The sequence below is a fragment of the Semicossyphus pulcher genome, unplaced genomic scaffold (genome assembly GCF_022749685.1).
Source record: "Semicossyphus pulcher isolate SPU_LCO1_2020_fin unplaced genomic scaffold, fSemPul1.0.p SCAF_7, whole genome shotgun sequence".
In the NCBI taxonomy this organism is placed as follows: Eukaryota; Metazoa; Chordata; class Actinopteri; order Labriformes; family Labridae; genus Semicossyphus; species Semicossyphus pulcher.
Genome location: NW_027211748.1, coordinates 19,920,455 through 19,939,933, shown reverse-complemented (window position 1 = coordinate 19,939,933; position 19,479 = coordinate 19,920,455). Strand labels below are relative to the sequence as shown.

General features: G+C 43.1%; 1 protein-coding gene across 1 annotated transcript in view; it reads left to right on the top strand.

Moving 5' to 3' along the window:
* The window catches only part of st6galnac3 (ST6 (alpha-N-acetyl-neuraminyl-2,3-beta-galactosyl-1,3)-N-acetylgalactosaminide alpha-2,6-sialyltransferase 3), an 83,070-nt gene that overhangs the window by 18,376 nt on the left and 45,215 nt on the right, over nucleotides 1-19,479 (top strand). Inside the window, exons 2-3 of the mRNA XM_069684872.1 lie at nucleotides 10,872-11,066; nucleotides 18,777-19,186. Coding sequence (XP_069540973.1) covers nucleotides 10,872-11,066; nucleotides 18,777-19,186 — 605 coding nt within the window. The remainder of the gene's footprint in view (nucleotides 1-10,871; nucleotides 11,067-18,776; nucleotides 19,187-19,479) is intronic.

The window sequence follows — 19,479 nt, the reverse complement described above, 5'->3', positions numbered from 1 at the left end:
TGTGATTGACAGGCAACCTCTCCAGGGTGTACCCCAATAGGCTCCAGCCCCCCGCGACCCTGAACACAATAAGCGGTATAGATAATCGATGGATGGATACTGAGGTGATGATGTTTGTTTCACTGCACATGCTGCCGCTGCCTTAATGTATGTTATCCAGGGAGAAGCAATTGTTTTAAGTGCTGCGAGGAGGAAATGACAGTGATGTCAATCTCTCCCCGCCGCAGAGACTCTTTATGGCAGCAGGATAACGTACAGTCAAACATAAAATCTCAATATGCTTTGTTTCTGACAGGTAGACTCGTTCTGCTCGCACAGATATGCAGCTCCTCCGCTCCTCAAAGTCCCACAAAGAGAAGCTTTTCCTTTTTTTTCCTCCCTTTGACAAATTCGTCACTTTCTCAAGTGAGCGAGTATCATCCTACGCAGCAGAGCGCAGAGCGTCACCAAGCTGTTTCTGTGAACATATGGTGCTGTTTTTTTTTATCCCTCGTCCCAAAAGTTTGCAGGATCCAGACGGGGGAAGTGAATATTGTAGAGTGTTTAATCCTTTATACTTGTGGGGATTATGTTCCATTTGATATCAGATATGCATTAGTCAAATGGGTTTTCACTGCTTTCCTGTGGCAGTCACGCATACCAGTACACGTGTGCAGATGTCCCACATGCTCCACACGCACACACTCACACATTTACATCCACTGAGTGAGACTGGGTATTACCGTGTGAGTGTGGGTAAAATTAGGGGTATTTCCTCCTTGTTGTGGCCCCCTGCAGAGTCTCATCCACATAAAAGCAAACAGATTCAGTTTTTTGGGCCAGATTAAGTTTCATTGTGATTCTCTGTACCATAATGATGCTGTATCTGAGCAGATTAGTGTTCATTTGACCTGGATTGAAGGATTTTCTTTTCATATGTCACCGCCGATAAGTGCGATACAACAGAAGTTTGCATGCATCAAGGGCAGCAGAGAGAAGATATTTTGTTATCGTCCAGGAGGAAGGAAACAGTCGGCATCAGTAATTCATCTGCACGAAACTAAGCAAAGACTTTTCTATGAGGAGTCAACTAAATGACACCTCACAGACTGTCTTAAAAACTTAAAAACTGCTTATTTTCCCACAATTTATTTGTCAACCAAAACGATTGATTCCTAAAAAGATGCTCGACTCTGCACATGTTTGCTCACAGCATCACAGACTCATCTGGCTGGTGGAATTGGCTAAAACAGTGAAACGCCTGCTTAAAAGGCATAATACCCGGTGTAATCACTAACATTAGAAAGCTTAAGACGGGGTTAATTGTATTCAGTAGCCAGAGGGTGCAGGCTCATCTATCATAATCAACACATTCCAGTTACTGGACCATCGTTGTCTTTTGTGGCTATTTTAGCTAAATTAAAAGCCTGGCTAATTAAAGTTGTGTATCCCATTTATGCTTTAAATCTAATATTAAGTGATTTTCAACATTAATGACTGCGGTCTAAAACACCTTGAGATATGAAAGAGATAGCTGCCGTGGTGTGAACAGTAATTAACAGCTCTTAATCTGGGAATATAAATAATTTATTAATGATGATTTCAGTGAGAAAAAAACATCACAGTTACCCAGAGCCCGATGTGATATTTATCAGATGTTACCCAAAGAAATGTAGGGCGCTTTCTTTCACACAAGTCTGTTTGATCCAAATGAAAGACCAAATTATTACAGTGTAGCATTTTGTTCACACGGCAGCTTTTAGCAGCAGAGCAAAAGTTTTGATGCGCGAGGAAACTGCTTTCTGATTGGTCAGAATTTCCACCTGAGAAAACTCCCTGAAGTAAACGAAGCGAGAGAAGAAGAGAGAGAATCGCAGACTTTCATATTTTGAGGGGTTTTTTTTAAACTTTTAGTCAACATTGTTGCGTTTCAACAGCATTTGTGAAACTGTTTGGTCAGCCCACATTTCTATTAGAAACATTTGTCCTCTACTCATCTTGCTGCGTGGCGTCTCTGCAAGTGTCAACATCCGTTAGCAACCCACAGTGCTCAGTTTTTTTGGTTTGCTTCCTGTATTAGGTCCTACTTTAATCCGATTATATTCTCACCTGAATCCAACCGGTGGTCCGGTGGTTTGGTCCGCATCAGAGTTCCAATGCATGTTCTCACCTGTCCAAATGAACCGCATTCAGAGTAAAGTCTGAAAGTCCGGACCAAAGCTGTCAGGTGTGAAACCAACCTTAGTTTGCTTACAACCTGAAGTGTAATATGTGCACAAACATTTGGGGTAAAGTTAAAGGAACAGGCATCAAATCGTCACTAAAACTACAACAGACCATCGATGTCGTCCTGGTTTGATCTCACTTTCCTCATTATTTGGACCTGGGCTCATGTCATCAAGAAATGTATCGTGCACATGCATCGTTGAGGTTGTTACCTGTTGTTATTTAGATTGAAAAGCTCTTCAGGGTCCACCAACATGCAAATTCAACAACGTAGAGTGTTTTTAACACTGTGGAAAATGTAAATGAAGCAGCTGGATTATTTGCATTTTCAGAGTAAACACTTCTTCTCTTTGCACGTGACTGCTCTGGTGTTGTTGGGAAGACTTGGACATAAAGACTTCTCCTGTAGGCTGTTTTTTTTTTAACCCTCTGTAAGTCATAAAAAAATGGGCAGTGAATGTTATTGAAGGTTTCTCCGGACTCGAGCATAAGTCAGAGGAGCTCAACAGATCCCTTTTTAAAGATGCGAGTCCCCCATCACTCGTCTGGTCCCATCTGTGTGCCACATGACTGCAGAGTGAGGGGACTGCCCCCTCTGCTGGGCTCTGCAGGGACCAGCAGGCTGCAAAGCTCCCAGAGGAGAAATGAACTGAAGCTGCTTTATTCTCACAGCTGCAACAATATGCATCTAATGTATCCCCCTGTCTTTCTTTGAATGTATGCACCATGTAAAGAGACAGGCTGAATGCTTTTTATGTGCAATTTATTAGTGAAAAAGAAATAAACAGTTGAGTTGTGGGATGTAACATTTACTCAAGCACTGTGCAAGAATACAGTTTTATGGTGTCGACTTATTATGTGGCACTTTATAGCTTTACTGCATTTAAGATTGAAATACTGTAGGTGTTACTGTGTTTCTCGTTACTATGGCCCGTGTCAGTTGGTGGAATATGTTAGGCAGCAAGTGAACATTTTGTCCTCGAAGTTGGTGTGTTGGCAGCAGGAAAAATGGGCAAGAGTGAGGATGTGAGCGACGGCTAAATTGTGATGGCTAGATGACTGGGTCAGAGCAAATGGGTCCCGGGCTGCAGAGGTCAGTACCTACCAAAAGTGGGCGTCAGGGTCATGGGCGGCCAAGGATCACTGATGCGCTAGGTGAGTGAAGGCTGTGTGGTCAGCTACTGTAGCTCGAACTGCTGAAAAAGTGAATGCTGGTTCTGATTGAAAAATGTCAGAACACGCAGAGCATCGCAGTTTGTTGCGTATGGGGCTTTGTAGCCAGGGTGCCCTCGCTGACCCTTGTCCACCGCCGAAAGCGCCTACAATGGGCACGTGAGCATCAGAGCTGGACCACGGAGCGATGGAAGAAGGCGGCCTGGTCTGATGAATCACATTTTCTTGGCCGGGTGCGTGTGCGTCTCTCACCTGGGGAAGACATGGCACCAGGATGCACAAAGGGAAGAAGGCGAGCCGGCGAAGGCAGTGTGATGCTTTGGGCAATGTTCTGCTGGGACACCTTGGGTCCTGACATTCAAGTGGATGTTACTTTGACACGTACCAATAATTGTTCAATTTGTTCTCTATTGTAATGTGAAGGTACAGTTGCTTGCTTTAAGGGCAGACATATTTCTTCTTTCATTTTTATACAAAATGAAAATGAAGATTCTCAGACTCATCGATCGACAGAAATGTTGAGGATTTTGCAGAGTTAAGAACAAAACTCTTGTGTGTCAAATCAGCTCCATCTCGACTATAATCTTATAGGAGCAGTATTTAACATTATGAAGTCCTAATACCGTTACTTTTGTTACGTACATTTTACTCACAATGCTTCTATATCTTTAGATTTTAATGCAGGACACTTCTTGTAACAGAAATAAAAGGAAACAAAAATGTTCCCTTGTAATGTGTAAAAACCAAAAAGACTCATGTACACAGCTCAGGAATGAAGTTAATCATATAGTTATACTTGTAATATTTGTGCAGTAACATCTACAAACTGTATTATTCCCACTTTCACAGCTCTTGAGGCAGTCGGAGCTCCTGTGGGTAAAATTTGGAGATGAACTTGTGCGTGAACGATTTACCAGCAGCAGAAAGTCAGCCCCCACCTCCTCCTCCTCCTCCTCCTCCTCCTGCCGGGAACAGAGCAGTTTTTTATCTCGCACTTGGAGCACTTTTGAAGTGGGACCTTTGCTGGAAATATGACAAGAATTAAGTAATGTGTCTGGACCCCACCGTGCATCTCAGGAGTGGCTCTTTGTCTACGCTCCTGTCACGTTCCTCCAGAGAACAACAGTCAGGCTTAAAGGGAGAGGAGATACTGTCGTGGGAGAAACACTCAGTAAATATTTTCTCAAACGCTTTAATTGAAATTGGATTTTAACTGCTCAGTGGACCGTGGTGGCAAGAATCAGGTGCCAGGGAGGCGGTGTTTTTGCATTGCAAATGTAATTTCTGTTTTTTTTTTTACCATTGCCCAGGAGGCACTCGGAAATAGCTCGCAGATATGTTTTTTCATGAGCCATTTTCTTCAGGTTGAGCCTCTCATTATTCCAATACCCATCGCGATTAGCTTTCTGGATTGAACGACCGTGTGGTCCTGTTGTTTACTGAGCTGCAGCGTTAGTCTTTGTGGGAAATTGTATTCTGTTCATGCCCTGATAGAGCCTGATGGAGTTGAAACTTTGATTGCACAATATATATACAGCTAATGTGCTTTGAGTTTTTATTCATCACACAAGCGGGTGGGGAACCACTGGTTGATCTATTGTATAATTTACAAATTTATTGCCTATTAGGATGTGGGCTTGCTGCAGTGATTGATATGGAAAGTAATTCTCAGATATTTATTTTCCGCCTGTAGATGCTGAGCAGAAAAAGAACACATCCTCATACTGAACAGACTGAGTGTTGGAAGAAGCACTCGCATCCTTTTCTCAAGTAAATGTTGTAGTGTGAAAGGTGCCTGCAGAGAATCACCTGAATCTTGTGAAGAATTAAAGTGCTTGTTGTTTAGCTTATTCTCTTAAAGTGCTGTTTTTCAGCAGCAGCAGGCCGCTAGTAACAGAGCACTAAATATTCATTGTACACTTTCGGCTTAGCACCAAAGCAGACACACACAGTTGGCACCTACCAGGTGAACTTAGAGAAGGATTAAGCAGCTAGATGTTTGCCGTACCAGCTTGAAGGACCAGTGTGTAGGATTTAGTAGCATCTAGTACATCTCGTAACGCAAAAGGCCCTCTTAATAGACATAATTCTTAATAGATCCCCAGAGGTGAAAGAGCCAGTGTTTGGTTTGTCCTGTCCGGGCTTCTGTAGAAACACGGCTGTGCAGCATGGCAGACTCTGTGGACAGGACCTGCTCCTACTATAGATGGACTGTACTTACATAGCGCTTTTCTAGTTCTGCAAACACTCAGAGCTCTTTTACACTACATGTCACTTTCACCCATTCACACACCCATTCATACACTGATGGCGGAGGCTGCTACGTAAAGTGCCGACTGTCAATCAGTCATCACATTCATACCATGTTGGCTATGCCACCGGAAAAAAATTTGCCAAGGACACTTCCACATGTTAACTGAAGGAGCTGGGGATCAAACCACCAACTTTCGGATTGAAGGATGACCGACTTTACCGCTGAGCCACAGCCGCCCCAGGACATTAACACCCTTTTCACCCTCCCCTTCAAGCATGTAGAAAAACTTACACTAGAAATTGAGAAAATGCACTCTTTAGAGCCAGTGTTTAGTTTGTCCTGTCCAGGCTTTTGTAGAAACTTGGCTGTACAGCATTACAGACTCTGCAGACAGGACCTTCAATAGATAGCTCACATGAAGGCCTGTGTCCACTAACAGCAATTTTTGCACCTCATTGGTTTTCTTTACAAAACCAGTACAGTTCAGCGCTCAGCTTCCTCAGCACATAAACGGCCTCAAACTCAGCTGGTTTTTGTCGCTGCGCTCACAGCTGAAAATAGTTCAACTTTTGGAACACCGCCTCGCTCGTCAATGTCACTTCTCCCTTACAGACCAATCAAAATCAAGAAGAGGTGGGACTTCCGATATCAACTTTGTCAACAACAATGGCCTTGAAGAAGCTAATCCTCTCGTTTTATCAAGGGTACGATTTGCAGGTGTAGAGCTGCTGCTAACGCCAGGACACGATTCCTTTCCTTAGTGTTTATGTTTTCTTTGTAAGAATTTCTTGAATAAAAGCAAATATTAAGCAAACAGTTATGTAAAACTTAGACTAAACGATCGCTACGGAGGGAAGTGGAAGTGTCGCCAGACAACTTTTGTAACCTAGCAACAGTAAGTGGCGGTGAGATGCGCACGGAAATTGAGGTCGTGGGCGATGCCAGCGCAGAAGACGGCGTTAGTGGACACAGACCCTTAAGGTAACAACAACGCAATAATTCTTATTTCCAGGTGATTATACACTAATGAAAACATATTTATGTATATTTTATTGCATTATTCTCCCACTAAAATCTTACAAACTGCTCTGAGTGGTCAAAGAGTCGTTGCATGCTTCAGTTTGGTACATGATTAAAACTACTTAATTACATGCCACCAATGACTATTGCTCAATTTCTGCCCAATTGACTCTTCAATTAGGTCATTGTCACAACCACAGGCTCCATCAATAACACTGTGCTAGTTTCCTCTCCTACATGAAGTCTGGTCACGCAGCCTCACTGCAGGAGAGAATGGTGGAAAATTATGTCTCAGGTCCCAATGATCCCACACAGTCTGTCTGAACCGAGATCAATACCCCCTCATAGCAGGTTTTAGCACCTTTAAAAATAGACCCCTCAATGCTTCCAGCGGGGGGGTGTTAAGTGAAACGTCCCTGAGCTAGACCCCTAAGTGGCGCTGCGGTTAATGGCCATTATTGTCTGATTCGATGGCTGCAAACAAGGTCGTTGCAGGCACATATGGAGTCATATTCCTCAAGCAAACTGATTTAACATTGACTGAAAGCTCCAATGTTGAAACTTTATAGCCCTTCTGCTGCCTTACTGCTGCTCTTAATGGTCCCCAAACCCCATACTGCTACCACACTCCCCATACTGTACTCCCTCCTCAACATCCAGCCTTTCAACTCCTCTGTCAAACGGCTCAACAGGCCGACTACTGATCACCCTGATGGATGAGTGAACGAGGAGGAGTGGAGTCATGAGTCTCGCACTCGAGCTAGTGGAGGTTCAGCGCCCCGCTACACCCACGCCGAGCGGTCCAATCGCCTCCAGACTTTGACACATCATTTCCTCTGTGATTTGTGGTCAGATTGAGGTTGAAGGAGACAAGGAAATTTTCTGTCCTCATGAGAACAGATTGATGTTGTGGCGCAGCCGACTGAGCCGACGGTTGTTTCTTTTTTCTCTTCCTACCTGAAGAACCCTCTTGCTTTATGAGGGATTGGTTTCATGCTATATAATGGACTCATGATGACAAGCTATTACAGCACATTCTCAGGGAAGGAGCTGCCATTTTTTTCCTTCTGGAATGACAGAACACACAGACAGTCCTTTCTGAAAGTGATATCTATTATTTTATAATAAAAAAAAAAAGTAGAGTGGCTATCGAGATTTCCCATTTGTCCTCTTTGTGCTGCTTCATACCAGATCAAAGCCGGGACCCCTCTGTTTGTGATCAAAGATGGGCGGTAATTCCATGAAATGATGTGTGATGTAACACACATGCAATCGGTAAAATGTGATAGGCTTGTCAGGGCAGCAAATGGTCACCGTCTTTTCATCCAACCCCCCCCCTCACCCCGCACATGTTTGATCTCGTCTCGGAGCAGCGGAGCCTGCGGTGCCTCCCTTGGGACGTTTGATGTCGGAGATCAGAGCTAGTGGCGGTGCAGGCACTTTTGCGGTGGGGGCTTCACCATTACCTCACGCAACATCCAATCTTCTCACCATCAGATAACTTCAAAGAATCTGCCCAACACCACCTTCCCAAAAAAAATCCAGAGTTTCCCACCGGTGTTGTCTGTAAGATTAGCAGCATGTTATTGAAGTTTCCTGGGAGAAAAAAAGAGTCGGCTCTGACTCCGCTGAAATCTATCATCACCTCAGGCTGCGAGAAGTCGTATCACAACGGACATTTTTTCATCTCAGTCTGATTCTTTCTCTCTTCTGTGCATTGATCTGCAGCTCTGCCAATAGCTTCTCCTCTGTGAGACCTTTCCTCCTCCTGCTTCTCTTATCTATTATTCATCACTCCCAGCTTCTGCTGCCAAGCCATAATACCTCTTACCTCCAGACCAGCGTTTTGCTGTTTTGCAATGTATGAAAGAACGACGCCCCGGCTTACTTTCTTGGTAGAGATGCTGAAACTGGAAAGTAGATTATCATATTTGTGCGTGGTGGGGAAGACCCCCTCATATTGTGTCTTTGATAAAACCAGACTAAGATCTTACAGACATGTTTGAAGCTCTGTGAGGCTGTAGTGCTGCTTTGAGACAAGCGAATGGTAACAAGCTAACAAAGCTAGCAAAGCTGATGTTTGGCAGGTGGATTGTTTACCAAGTTAGATTAAGAATAAGGCAACTTTATAAGCATTAGTTCGCTTACATTTAATCAGCTAAACTAGCACAAAGTACAAGTGAAGGAGAACTCTGCCAAGGAGGTTATGTCTGTGTTGCTGTTTGTGTGTTTGTCAGCATGATTACGGAGTAGCTAACGGACGGTTTTTATGAATCTTGGTGGAAGAGTGTTCATCAAGGAAGAACCCATTTTGAAATGGGTCTAACTCACGAGCAAGCAATAACATTTAGAGATGTTTCTATACCATTTTTTCCTTCCTGATGCCTAGACTTGATTTTTGGCTGTATGTTTAAAAAACATACTTATCATTGGTGGAAAAACATCGATGCTCACATTTTGCAAGCTTTGACTAACATTACATTCTCTGCTTGCACTGCACTGCTGTTGTTTTTCTTTCACATGATCATTTACCTGAATAAATGATGGTATTGGACTGATGCAATGGACGCGTTCTTAGCGATACTACATTTCAGGCTGTGTCCATGCCTATAGTGGTACTCTGGTATCAGCACATCTAATAACAATGATGTGGACCATGTTAAAGTCTTGGAAAAATCTCCAGACATATATAAGGGTTGTGCTTGCAGTTTTTCTGCTTCATTAAAGACTGAACTGTTGACCTTGTTCAGTCTGCTAGTGCCCTTCTAGTAATGAAGGTTTTGGACAGAAACTCAGGTAGTAAAGAAATTAAAATATTGACCTCCTTAAAGAGTGAGATGGAAAGTTAAGGCATCCCCATTCTCGATTTAGCCTCTGGGGACAACGGTGAACATGCCAGGCGTGTAGCCAGCGGTTAGCGATAAACGACTTCCAGTCAAGACTTCCTTTCCCGCGTGCTGCATTGTTTACAGAAAAAGAACCCATCATGATGCAGATTAGTAAAAAGTCAAGAGGAGAAGAAAACTACTTTTAAAATGCTCGTTTGTTGAACGGAGGTTGGATCACTCATTTCTGATGCATTCGAGGAAGTCAGGAAATCTGAATGCTGAACAGCTTTCATGACACAGCGTCCAGGGAATTTATCTCAAGTTGAATTTTTGATCTAGAACAGATTGTTAGCTGTTAGCGTACAGATGTCTGTTAAGAAGGTAAATCATCATCAGATGACGCTGATGGGAGCCGGGATGTCATTAAGGGCGGTTTAGGTTCCGCCTGCTTGTGCTCTCCACACCGACTGTTTTTCCAGCATACGGCTCAGCCTGCTGAAACGTGATTGGTCAATATTACTTGGACTACAAGGATAGTACAAACATAAACCAGAACACTTGCAATCTCTACAGACCACACCCCTGCCTACAGAGGCTACATTTCTATGTAGAATCTGTTAATAGAGATTAGGGGATCCCCGACATCAGCGGGATTCATCCTATGGAGAATTTCTGTACAAAAAATATCAGCAATCCATGCAATACTTGTTGAGGTCTTTTAGTCTGGACCAAAGTGCTGGACAAACCAAAACAGCCTTCCCTCAAACTTTGCTTCCAGCATGCGTTAACAGTGATGTAACTTTTAAAGCAAAGACGGAGGACTTCACCGAGATCTTTTCATACTAGAAGCATCTGAAGTGAAGCAGCAAGGCTAGCATGAATCATCCGTGTTGAATGAAAAACAAAGTGATTGAATTTAAGGCTTTCTTCTCTGTGTGTGATGTGAGCACTCCGCTACTTCAGAAATGTCTTCTCACTGTGCTCTCGTCTCCCCGACTTGCTGGTCCGACAATATCGAAGTGACTCAAGTGAGATGCACTTTTATGAATCCTCATTTATCTTTTACAGATCGTAACTCAGAAGGATGTTCTTTTCTGCAACGCCTTACTTAATGGTGACGCAACTCACATATATTTATATATTTTATCTTTAGGTTGTGTAATGCAATCAGATTCTTTACATGTTATACTGAAAGCACAAGATGTCCTTGACGTGCTTGAACTCTTTCATGAATGTAAACCAACGATAACTGACATGTTGCAGCTAAAAGGCTTTTTAAGTTGTTCAGCATCACATGTTACAAAGATCCAGGTTGGTGCCTGAAGATCTACACCAGCTATAACATTGTAAATGAAACTGCACTAATAAACTTCCTCTCTCTCCCTCCACAGAAGAAGTCGGTGATCGCCACCGGTCTGATCGTGGTGGTGTCGCTGTTCGTGGTCGTGGTGAACTACTCGGAGAAGCCCTACCTTCTCCTGCCGCCCGTGTTCGGACAGACGTTCAGCAGCCACTGGATTTTCTCCAAGCAGCCGTACAAGGCCTTCAAGCCTCACCTGGGCTATGTCAGCATCCCCAAACAGGAGGTGAGGACCACATACAGACAAACCATACAAACGCACACCAGCAGATCAGAAACAATCAATAATATTTCTCTTTTTTTGTGACCTGCATGTAGATGTGTGATTAGACGTGATATAAGCTGCAATTGAGTCTCATACAGTGACTGTATAGAAAGATAGACGGCACATCTCCATCTGCTCTCATTGTACAAAATAGAAGCCACAATAGCCCCTGGGACTGGCGCTGCCATCTTGGGCTGATGACGTCATTTGGAGCCAGAGCTGCGCAGTAGAGGTCGGCGGGTGGAGCCACCCTAGCCACTTCACTAACTTAAAGAAAAAAACAGCAAAGATCCCGCACGTTGGTCTGAAGCAGACGTTCACAGATATGGAAACTTCAATGACTGCAGTGATTGTTTTAGTGACGCTGTTCCTCTACTCTGCTAATCAGGAACAGATCGGCTGCAGGAGCCGGATTTGTCAGCAGAGCTGTCAATCATCCTTTTTACAGCATCAAATAACTAAATAAACTTTTCAGAAAAAAATGAACTCTTGGACTTAAATCAGCATGATAAGAACTAACTATAATGACAGAAACCATGTTTGAGAAACATTTATCTGACGTGTATTTTAATTTTACAGTTTGACTCATGTCCCATCTGTTAACATGGAGGAGGCGGGCTTTATAACCTATAATGCAGCCAGTCAGCAGGGGGCGATAGAAAGGGTTTGCCTTCACTTTATAGGGAGCTGTCCATCTTTTAATACAGTCAAATGGTCTCATAACTCTTGTTAGCATCTTGCTATCTTTCTTGCTACTCATGTTAATAATGTATGTTCAAACTGGCCTTAAAGTCTTATAATCTCAAACAATGGATGAAATAAATGTATAAATAACTTCTTGTGACTAAACAACAGAGAGTTATTACCCGAAATTGCACTAAGAATTTTGAAGACTTCTTGTTAAACGTACAATGTTCTCACTGCGCTCATTCATGCTATTTTAGAACCAACTGTACACTACCTGCCTCGCCCAGATGGTTAAAAAGGTAACTTAGCAACTAGCTGGGAAAAATGCTGCGGCATTTAGCAGCAAAAACGTGTGATTTGCAAACCAGAGTGTTTGCATTCATTAGGTGGCGAGAAAAAAAACTCCAAACGAAAGCTAATCCTGTGTTTGCCAACAAGTAAATCATATCAACTTAATGAGGCGTTAATGTGTCAGTGATGTAGCCATTTCATTTAAACTGGGGAAACATGCTGAGAGAATCATAAGTGCAAAAACTTAAAGTGTAAAGCATGGCGGCCAACAGACTTATTTAATCAAAAAGCCAATTAAAGATGAATATAATGAAAGAGGACACTTTTAAAAGTGACTGGAAACCTCAGCTTAAATGTAGTTTGAAAATCATTTCTTGCACCACTCAACAAATCATGCAGAAAGTTCTGTATTTGACCTTTGAACCTTCACTCACACAAACTTCTGTCGACAGCAGTCCTCAGGTGAAAGCATTAACATCTAATGTTTCACAATGAACCTCTCTTCAGTCGTCGTATTGCGGTGTGAGAGTCGTAACTTACGTCATACACAGTTAACCTTTTCTTTTATGGTGCATTCATATTCTCTAACCCTCCATTAGCATTAACCTGCCATCACACAGCTTCACCTTGATAATGAAGGTGTGTTCAGATGCAATCATGCAAAACTGCTGCACCTCCTTGAAGACTTTCTCCGCTCATTATATCAGCGTCTGTGTGATGGATCTAAAAACGCCTGTTTGATGTCTCTTGTGTGCATTATTTCTTTGTAATTCCAAATGCCCATGTCTGTGATCCTATTCTTCTGCCTTCAAACAGCTCTGTGCTGTATATTCCCCGCACAATTTATGGAAATTGAAATATCAAAGCCTTTTAATTCCCACCACATCCAAATGTAAAAAAAAAAAAAACAGGCTGTGTTTCTTGTTTAGAGAGGCAGCTGGCAGAACCTGAAATTGTGCTCGTACCGCTGGATATTGGATAGTCACGCAGGAAAATCGTACAATTTGCCTGCGTGAGATGCATGCAACGTTTCCGGCTGACAGGTTAATGAGGATTGTGCTTTCACTCTGGGTTGCAATACATCAAGATTCAATGCGTTGGTCCTTCCTGAAAAGTGGATGCCTTATATTCAGCAGGCCGATATTGGCGGATTAATGCGGAGCGCCATCCTCCTTCTCCGGAGACTTTCATCCGCACAACATGGGCCCAGAGGCAATCATGTCTTACACCAATCTCTACGTCTGCACCTCCTCCTGCCTCCAGACAAGCCTGCCTAAATCACTGCCCTCTCCCTGTGGATTTATGCAGATCACAGGAAAAACTGGCAGCTTGTGCAGAATTAGGCCTCTTTTCAGCTCAAATTCCCCCACCAGTGAGTTCTCTGTAGCGAACAGTGATTGGCCCGGACGTGAGCGTCAAAAGTGTTCTGCATGCTCCTGACGTCTCTGACACAGGATGGACAGAGGTGTGGACGTCTAGTTGAGGTGATACCCATGTGCCAGGTGTCCGAAGTGATTTCGTCCTGAGTGACGCCCTGCCGTGTGAGCTGTCAGCCTCTGTTAAGCACACAGCAACACCTTAAGAAGCAGTAATACATCTCCCGGACAGTGAGGCAGTCTTACGTGATCCACAGTGAGGTGTCGTTTGTGGTGTGAGAACCCTTTTGCAAGCATGTATAATGCATAACCCTGTAGCATGGGAACGGTCCGCCTTTTTTTCTCTCAGCTGATTGAGTCTGCCTCCAGGTGTGATAAATTGTTCCCGCTCTGCTTTTCAGGAGAAATAGAAAACATTAGTCTTGTGGCACTTTACATTCATGCCCCTGGTCTATCAGAGACGCAGACAGGAACTCAATATTTTCATTTAGACCTGAAATTTTTAATCCAGGCCCTTTGAAAGGTGCACAATGGGCGACATGGGGGAGGGGGGAGTGCTTCTAGTGTTGGATTTCTTTGTGAATAATTTTAATGAGGAAAATTCTGGAGCTCATTGCAGCAGCTGTCTGTTAATCGAGTCAACTTTATTTCAAGATTTCCCTCAGGGGACTTTCAATCTGTCTCTGAGTTTGTGTATAAAGTTCTATATTGTAGCAAAGAAACCAGCCCGAATCCAAAGACACCTGAAGCCATGCAGAACCGAGAATTGTCAGACCCGGACCCGTCTATTATTTGAAAGCGGGTCTGCCTGGATCCACTCGGGTATTACACATAATGTTGAACAGACCCGGAACCTGGGGTAATAGAACGAGTCCTGACCCGCAACCGCTTGCCCACACAAAACCTGGACCCGAACCCGTCCAGGTTCCGGCTCGGGTCCTAGGGTTCCAGTGGACGCATGAAGACCTCTACTTTATAGAGCACTAAATTTACTGTTAGCCCCTCAATCTGAGAGTAAATGTATCCACTTTAAGATGAGCTCAATTAACATTTTTAACTATGTGATGTATTGTGTCTCTTCCAGGTTGACATCATTATGAACAAAGGTTGGATCAAGTGTCAGTTATAAAACATCAACTTATCTCATTTTAACAGGGCTATATTTGTAAGCTAACGTTAGCTCTGTCAGTTGGATCAGTTAGCTGTCCAACAGTTACACTTGTCCTTTATTTCAGAAGTAATTTAAAGGGAATTAACCTTTAGTAGTGATGTGTTATGCATCATACAGAATTCTAAGGCTAACTTTGAGCTTAAGAAAGCTGTCTCGATTGGCGTCTGGTTCAATAAAAGTTCAAATTATGGATGAAGAGTGGAAGTCTACCACCATGCTAGCAGCACTGTATTTATATTTTATATTATTTTATATTCATTTGAATATTTAAAAAGGACATAGCACTTTTTATAGGTGATGTAAACACTTAAGCCCCTTGTCCATATAGCGCCTTCTTGTGGCAGAAAAGTGCTGTCAGGGAGCTGGGAAAAATGATGGGTTGCCTGAAAAAAAGGGGCGGTGACAACACCAGCGCCTTTCTCAAAAGTCCAGAGATTTTCAACTCGGAACGCTCGGCCGCACAAAAAAGGCGAAGCGCTCTGAAAAAATATGCATATGCTCTGTTCTCATGGGAACAAGTGAAAAAAGACGCTGGACACAGGGCCTTAAAGTTAAACAAGTTACCAAGAATGCTAATTTGCATGAATAGTCCCATTGCCAGTAACAACAGATACACTTTATAAGTGACAATATAACATACAAATATGCAACACACAGGTAGAAAACACAATACATAAACATGTGTCTGAGATGTTTGAGATGTGTCTGAGGCACAGTGCTTTGAGCTAAATGCTAATGACAACATGCTAACATACTCATAATGACAATGCTGCCTAATTAGCTCTCAACACAATATACAGCTGAGGCTGATGGCAGCCATCATCACTTTGGCAGGTGTTTGCTCGGTAATCAAAGAATGAACTTACAGATAACAGATGATGGTGACATTGCTGTCTGATAAAAACTAAAGCTGTAGCTTATAAAGTTCAAGTTATTCTTAGTTTCTTTAATTAGTTTCCTGAGAAGACTTTCTAAATATAGCTTTTGTAACTTCGTCAGTATAGTGAGCGTGCCCCGAGAGCAGCATCAGGAATGAATCACTCTCTCCCGTGAAGACAGCTCCAGCTAATCAATGAATATTTAAGTGCCACGGAGACGTCTTACACCGGGACTTGGCATGTTAATGTAATAATTATTTCTTATTAATTTATCGTGTTTAGAGCATTTTAATGAACGTCAAGGTTAAGTTCACACCCCGGTGCTCTAATTTAATGATGACCGTGTTCCCGGCATTAAGCCTGCGTTTTTTTAATAACCCACTCTATTTTTAACACACTCCCATTAAAATCTGAGGCTTTGAGTAGATTTTCTACTTATCACAGACTGCCAAATTTATTGGGATTATAAAGTGCACTCTGTTTGAGATTACTGCATGCACCGCAGTGAAACGGCACCGTCATGAACATGAAACTGAAACATGAATCACTGCTGAGGGGATGAAGAGGCCGTAACATTTTATCGGTATACAGGAAGTAGTCTTCAGAGATGTGTTGGGAGCTAGAGTACAGTGGTATGTACAGAAATGTTCCAGTAGGGATTTTAATTGTTAGATGAGGTTTTACACACGTCTTTAATGCATGTTAATGTGATTAGTGTTCATGGGAAGCCAATAACGTTTACTGCCGACTGCTCGGATGCCTGTTTGTACTTTAAAACGAGCCTTGATTGATGCTTAGTTTTCTTGCATTATTCTCCGCATCATACAGCTCAAGTACAACCTCAGTCATCTGGTGTTTGTAACTGTGACAGTTGTGTGGTAAATGCCTTGCTCAGGGGCTGATAGGTTTCCAGTTGTAACCCACAGAGTTCCCCACAGAGCTCAGCCAATCTGTGTGCGCTGAAAGGCGTGATGGAGTTATGAGCCGGGGCTGAAGGCAGCAGGCGAAGATGGACGAGCCGCTGACAGCTCGAGGCTGAGCTATCGTGTGTCTCAACCACCCGGTAAATGGAGAGCGCAGGTCCTGGGGATCATTTCTTAACCCATGACTGAATCCATACATGGAGAGAAAAAGCAATGACAGGTAGCTGCGTTGGAGTAATTCACGCGAGAGTCATGGCTCCTACAAAAGAAAAGCCACTGTTTTTGTTTCCTTTTCACGCACTCGATCTCCTGTATGCACAACAAACAGTCATGCGAGTGCTGATAAGCCACGTAGTCATAATAGAATCCACTGGGTTGTCTTGTGGGATTCTGTTTGCACATTCAGACTCTCCCGTTTGTTGATTAAACGCACAGTATGCAAGAGAGACTTTCACATCCGCCGCCTAAACCAGCGCCCTGAACGCAGCACGAATGCAATTTGTATTCAACCCAATGACATTACAGTTATTCTCCATTAAGCAAATGATCAAACAGGGCTTAGTCATGATACAATGGGTTTTTCTTTTCTAACTTTCCTCTTGCATTCATTCACTTAAGTAAGTTTAATCTCATCAAAACAAACCAAGCATATTAGCTTCAATTAGGTAAATCTCCCATTTCAAATTCAGAGAAGGCTTTCTTCCTCCCGCGGCAGAGCGTAGCTAAGAGCTATTATTGAAGATTTATTACAAATCCCCCTGCTCCACTAAAGTATAATAAGATATATAAAATAAATACAGTATGATGAATGACACAACTCTTTGCTTTCCCGCTCTGCACTGTCGCAGCACCACCGCTGTAACCTCCGAGGTCCCACATTCAATCAACCTAATCAGCGATGTTTCTGAGCACAGTGACGTAAATCTCAGGATGTAAGAGAACGCTACACAGAGCTGTAAAGCCCTGATGAGGAGGTTTTATTAAGACTGACTAAATGCATTTGATTTTATGTCCTGATCAAGAAACACAGCCCCTTTGCCAAAACATCACTTTGATATTATTGCACACGTATAAAGTATATCACAAACCATAACATCATCAGATGGCAATGAAACAATATGAGATGCAGTCTGTTTAAATTCAGTTTTATTAAAGACAAGAGCCAGACACACTTTAAAACTTCCACCTGTTGATGCTTCAATGGGACGCCTTCGCTTTCAGCTGCTGCTTTTAGAGTGATATATCGGTTTAAAAAATATTGTACAAAAGTGTTTTTTCGAATACTTGAAAATAAAAAATTAAACTCGACTTTTTCCTTTTCCAACGTCCTGCTTTTTTATCCTCTCAGTGTTTAATAATGCTCCTACCTGTGTGTTTCATATTTCTATGGTAAATACAACCACAACCAAGCAGCAGTTCTCGTCCTCGAGGTATGAAAGAGAACGAAAGCACTGCTGTGTTTTGTTTCTCTTGAATCTCTCTGCCTATTATCTACTTTTCTTCAGCCTGTGTTTTGTGAACTGTTCAAAAGCTCTGCTGATGTTTGCCTCAGTTGTTATTAGAAGTTCTTATTTTATAGACTGCTTAGTGCCTCTTGAAACGCAACTGTAGCCTTGAGATTTGGACTTGACTTGATTGAGACTTTACTTGAGAGGACAGCCGTTTCAGATTTACCAGAGGAAACTTTTTTCAGACCTTTCTTGATTTAGACTTGATTGGAACTTTCCTTAATTAAAGTGATCATCTCGAAGACTTTCATTTAAATAAATGGCCCACTGATGAAAGCCTTTGCATTTGCAGTATTACAGACCGGGTGTCTGTGGTGGCATTCGCAGACAAAATCACAAGCGGCGCCCAGTTAGTGACGCGTTTTCCATCAGCCAGCAGTGGTTGGTCTGCCAGAGAGGGTAGGCGGAGCTAAGCGACTGCTTTTTCTGGTCTCTGCAAGTGTTGCGAGTAAACAGTAATCTACTATGGCTGAACAAACAAAGAAAAGATCGATGACTACGGATACAACTTCAACAATAAGTGAAAATCCAAAGAAAAACTAATTTGACGCTCAGATGAAGGCAAACAGTCCGTCAAAGCGACCGTCAGCAAGAAAAATCAAGTTACAACCTGAGACAACCGTGGACGTCACACATGCGACACTGTAACTTTAATAACCATGTGATGATTTAAGACATGACCAGGCTTGTCTGAACTCACTTTGACTTGCAAATTTTCTTGGACTTGTTTCTGTGAATATTAGACTTGACTTGAGACTTACCCAGACATGCTAGAGAAATAATATTTATTCATAATTTGATAATGATTAAATGATGTAACTGACTTCCTTCCTCCAGCCTCTGAAGCTGCACTGTGAGATCTGCAGCATCGTCTCCAGCTCCGGTCAGATGCTGGGCCAGGCGGCGGGCCAGCAGATCGACCACTCTCCCTGCATCTGGCGGATGAACAACGCGCCGACACGAGGCTTCGAACGCGACGTCGGCCAGCGAACCACCCTGAGAGTCGTCTCGCACACCAGCGTGCCCCTGCTGCTGCAGAAGCCCCAGTACTTCTTCGGCCAGGGCAACGACACCGTCTACGTTGTGTGGGGGCCGCTACGGAACATGAGGAAGGACGGGAATGGCATCGTGTACAACATGCTGCGACAGGCGGCTGAGAACTACCCTCACGCGCGCATCTACGTCACCACAGAGGACCGGATGAACTACTGCGACATGGTCTTCAAAAAGGAGACGGGGAAAGACAGGTGAGTCAGACATCTGGCTCTTTTATTTCTCTGCTCCTGTTTTTCTGCCTCTCTACGTTTCACTGCAATTTTTCTCTCCGACAAATTCACCACTCAGTGCTTTGACATTCACGGTTCTGTCCGCTGCTATAATATCGATCCTATTGATGGTCTGCTCAATGCTTTGTGCTCTCTTGCCTCAAATCCTCCCTTTCATGAGAGGTTATCAAAGTGAGTTACTAAACTTTCTCTCTGAAGAGGCTCAACACGGCACAGGAGGCCATTCTCTAAAGAGGGGCTTTTATGAGGAGCCT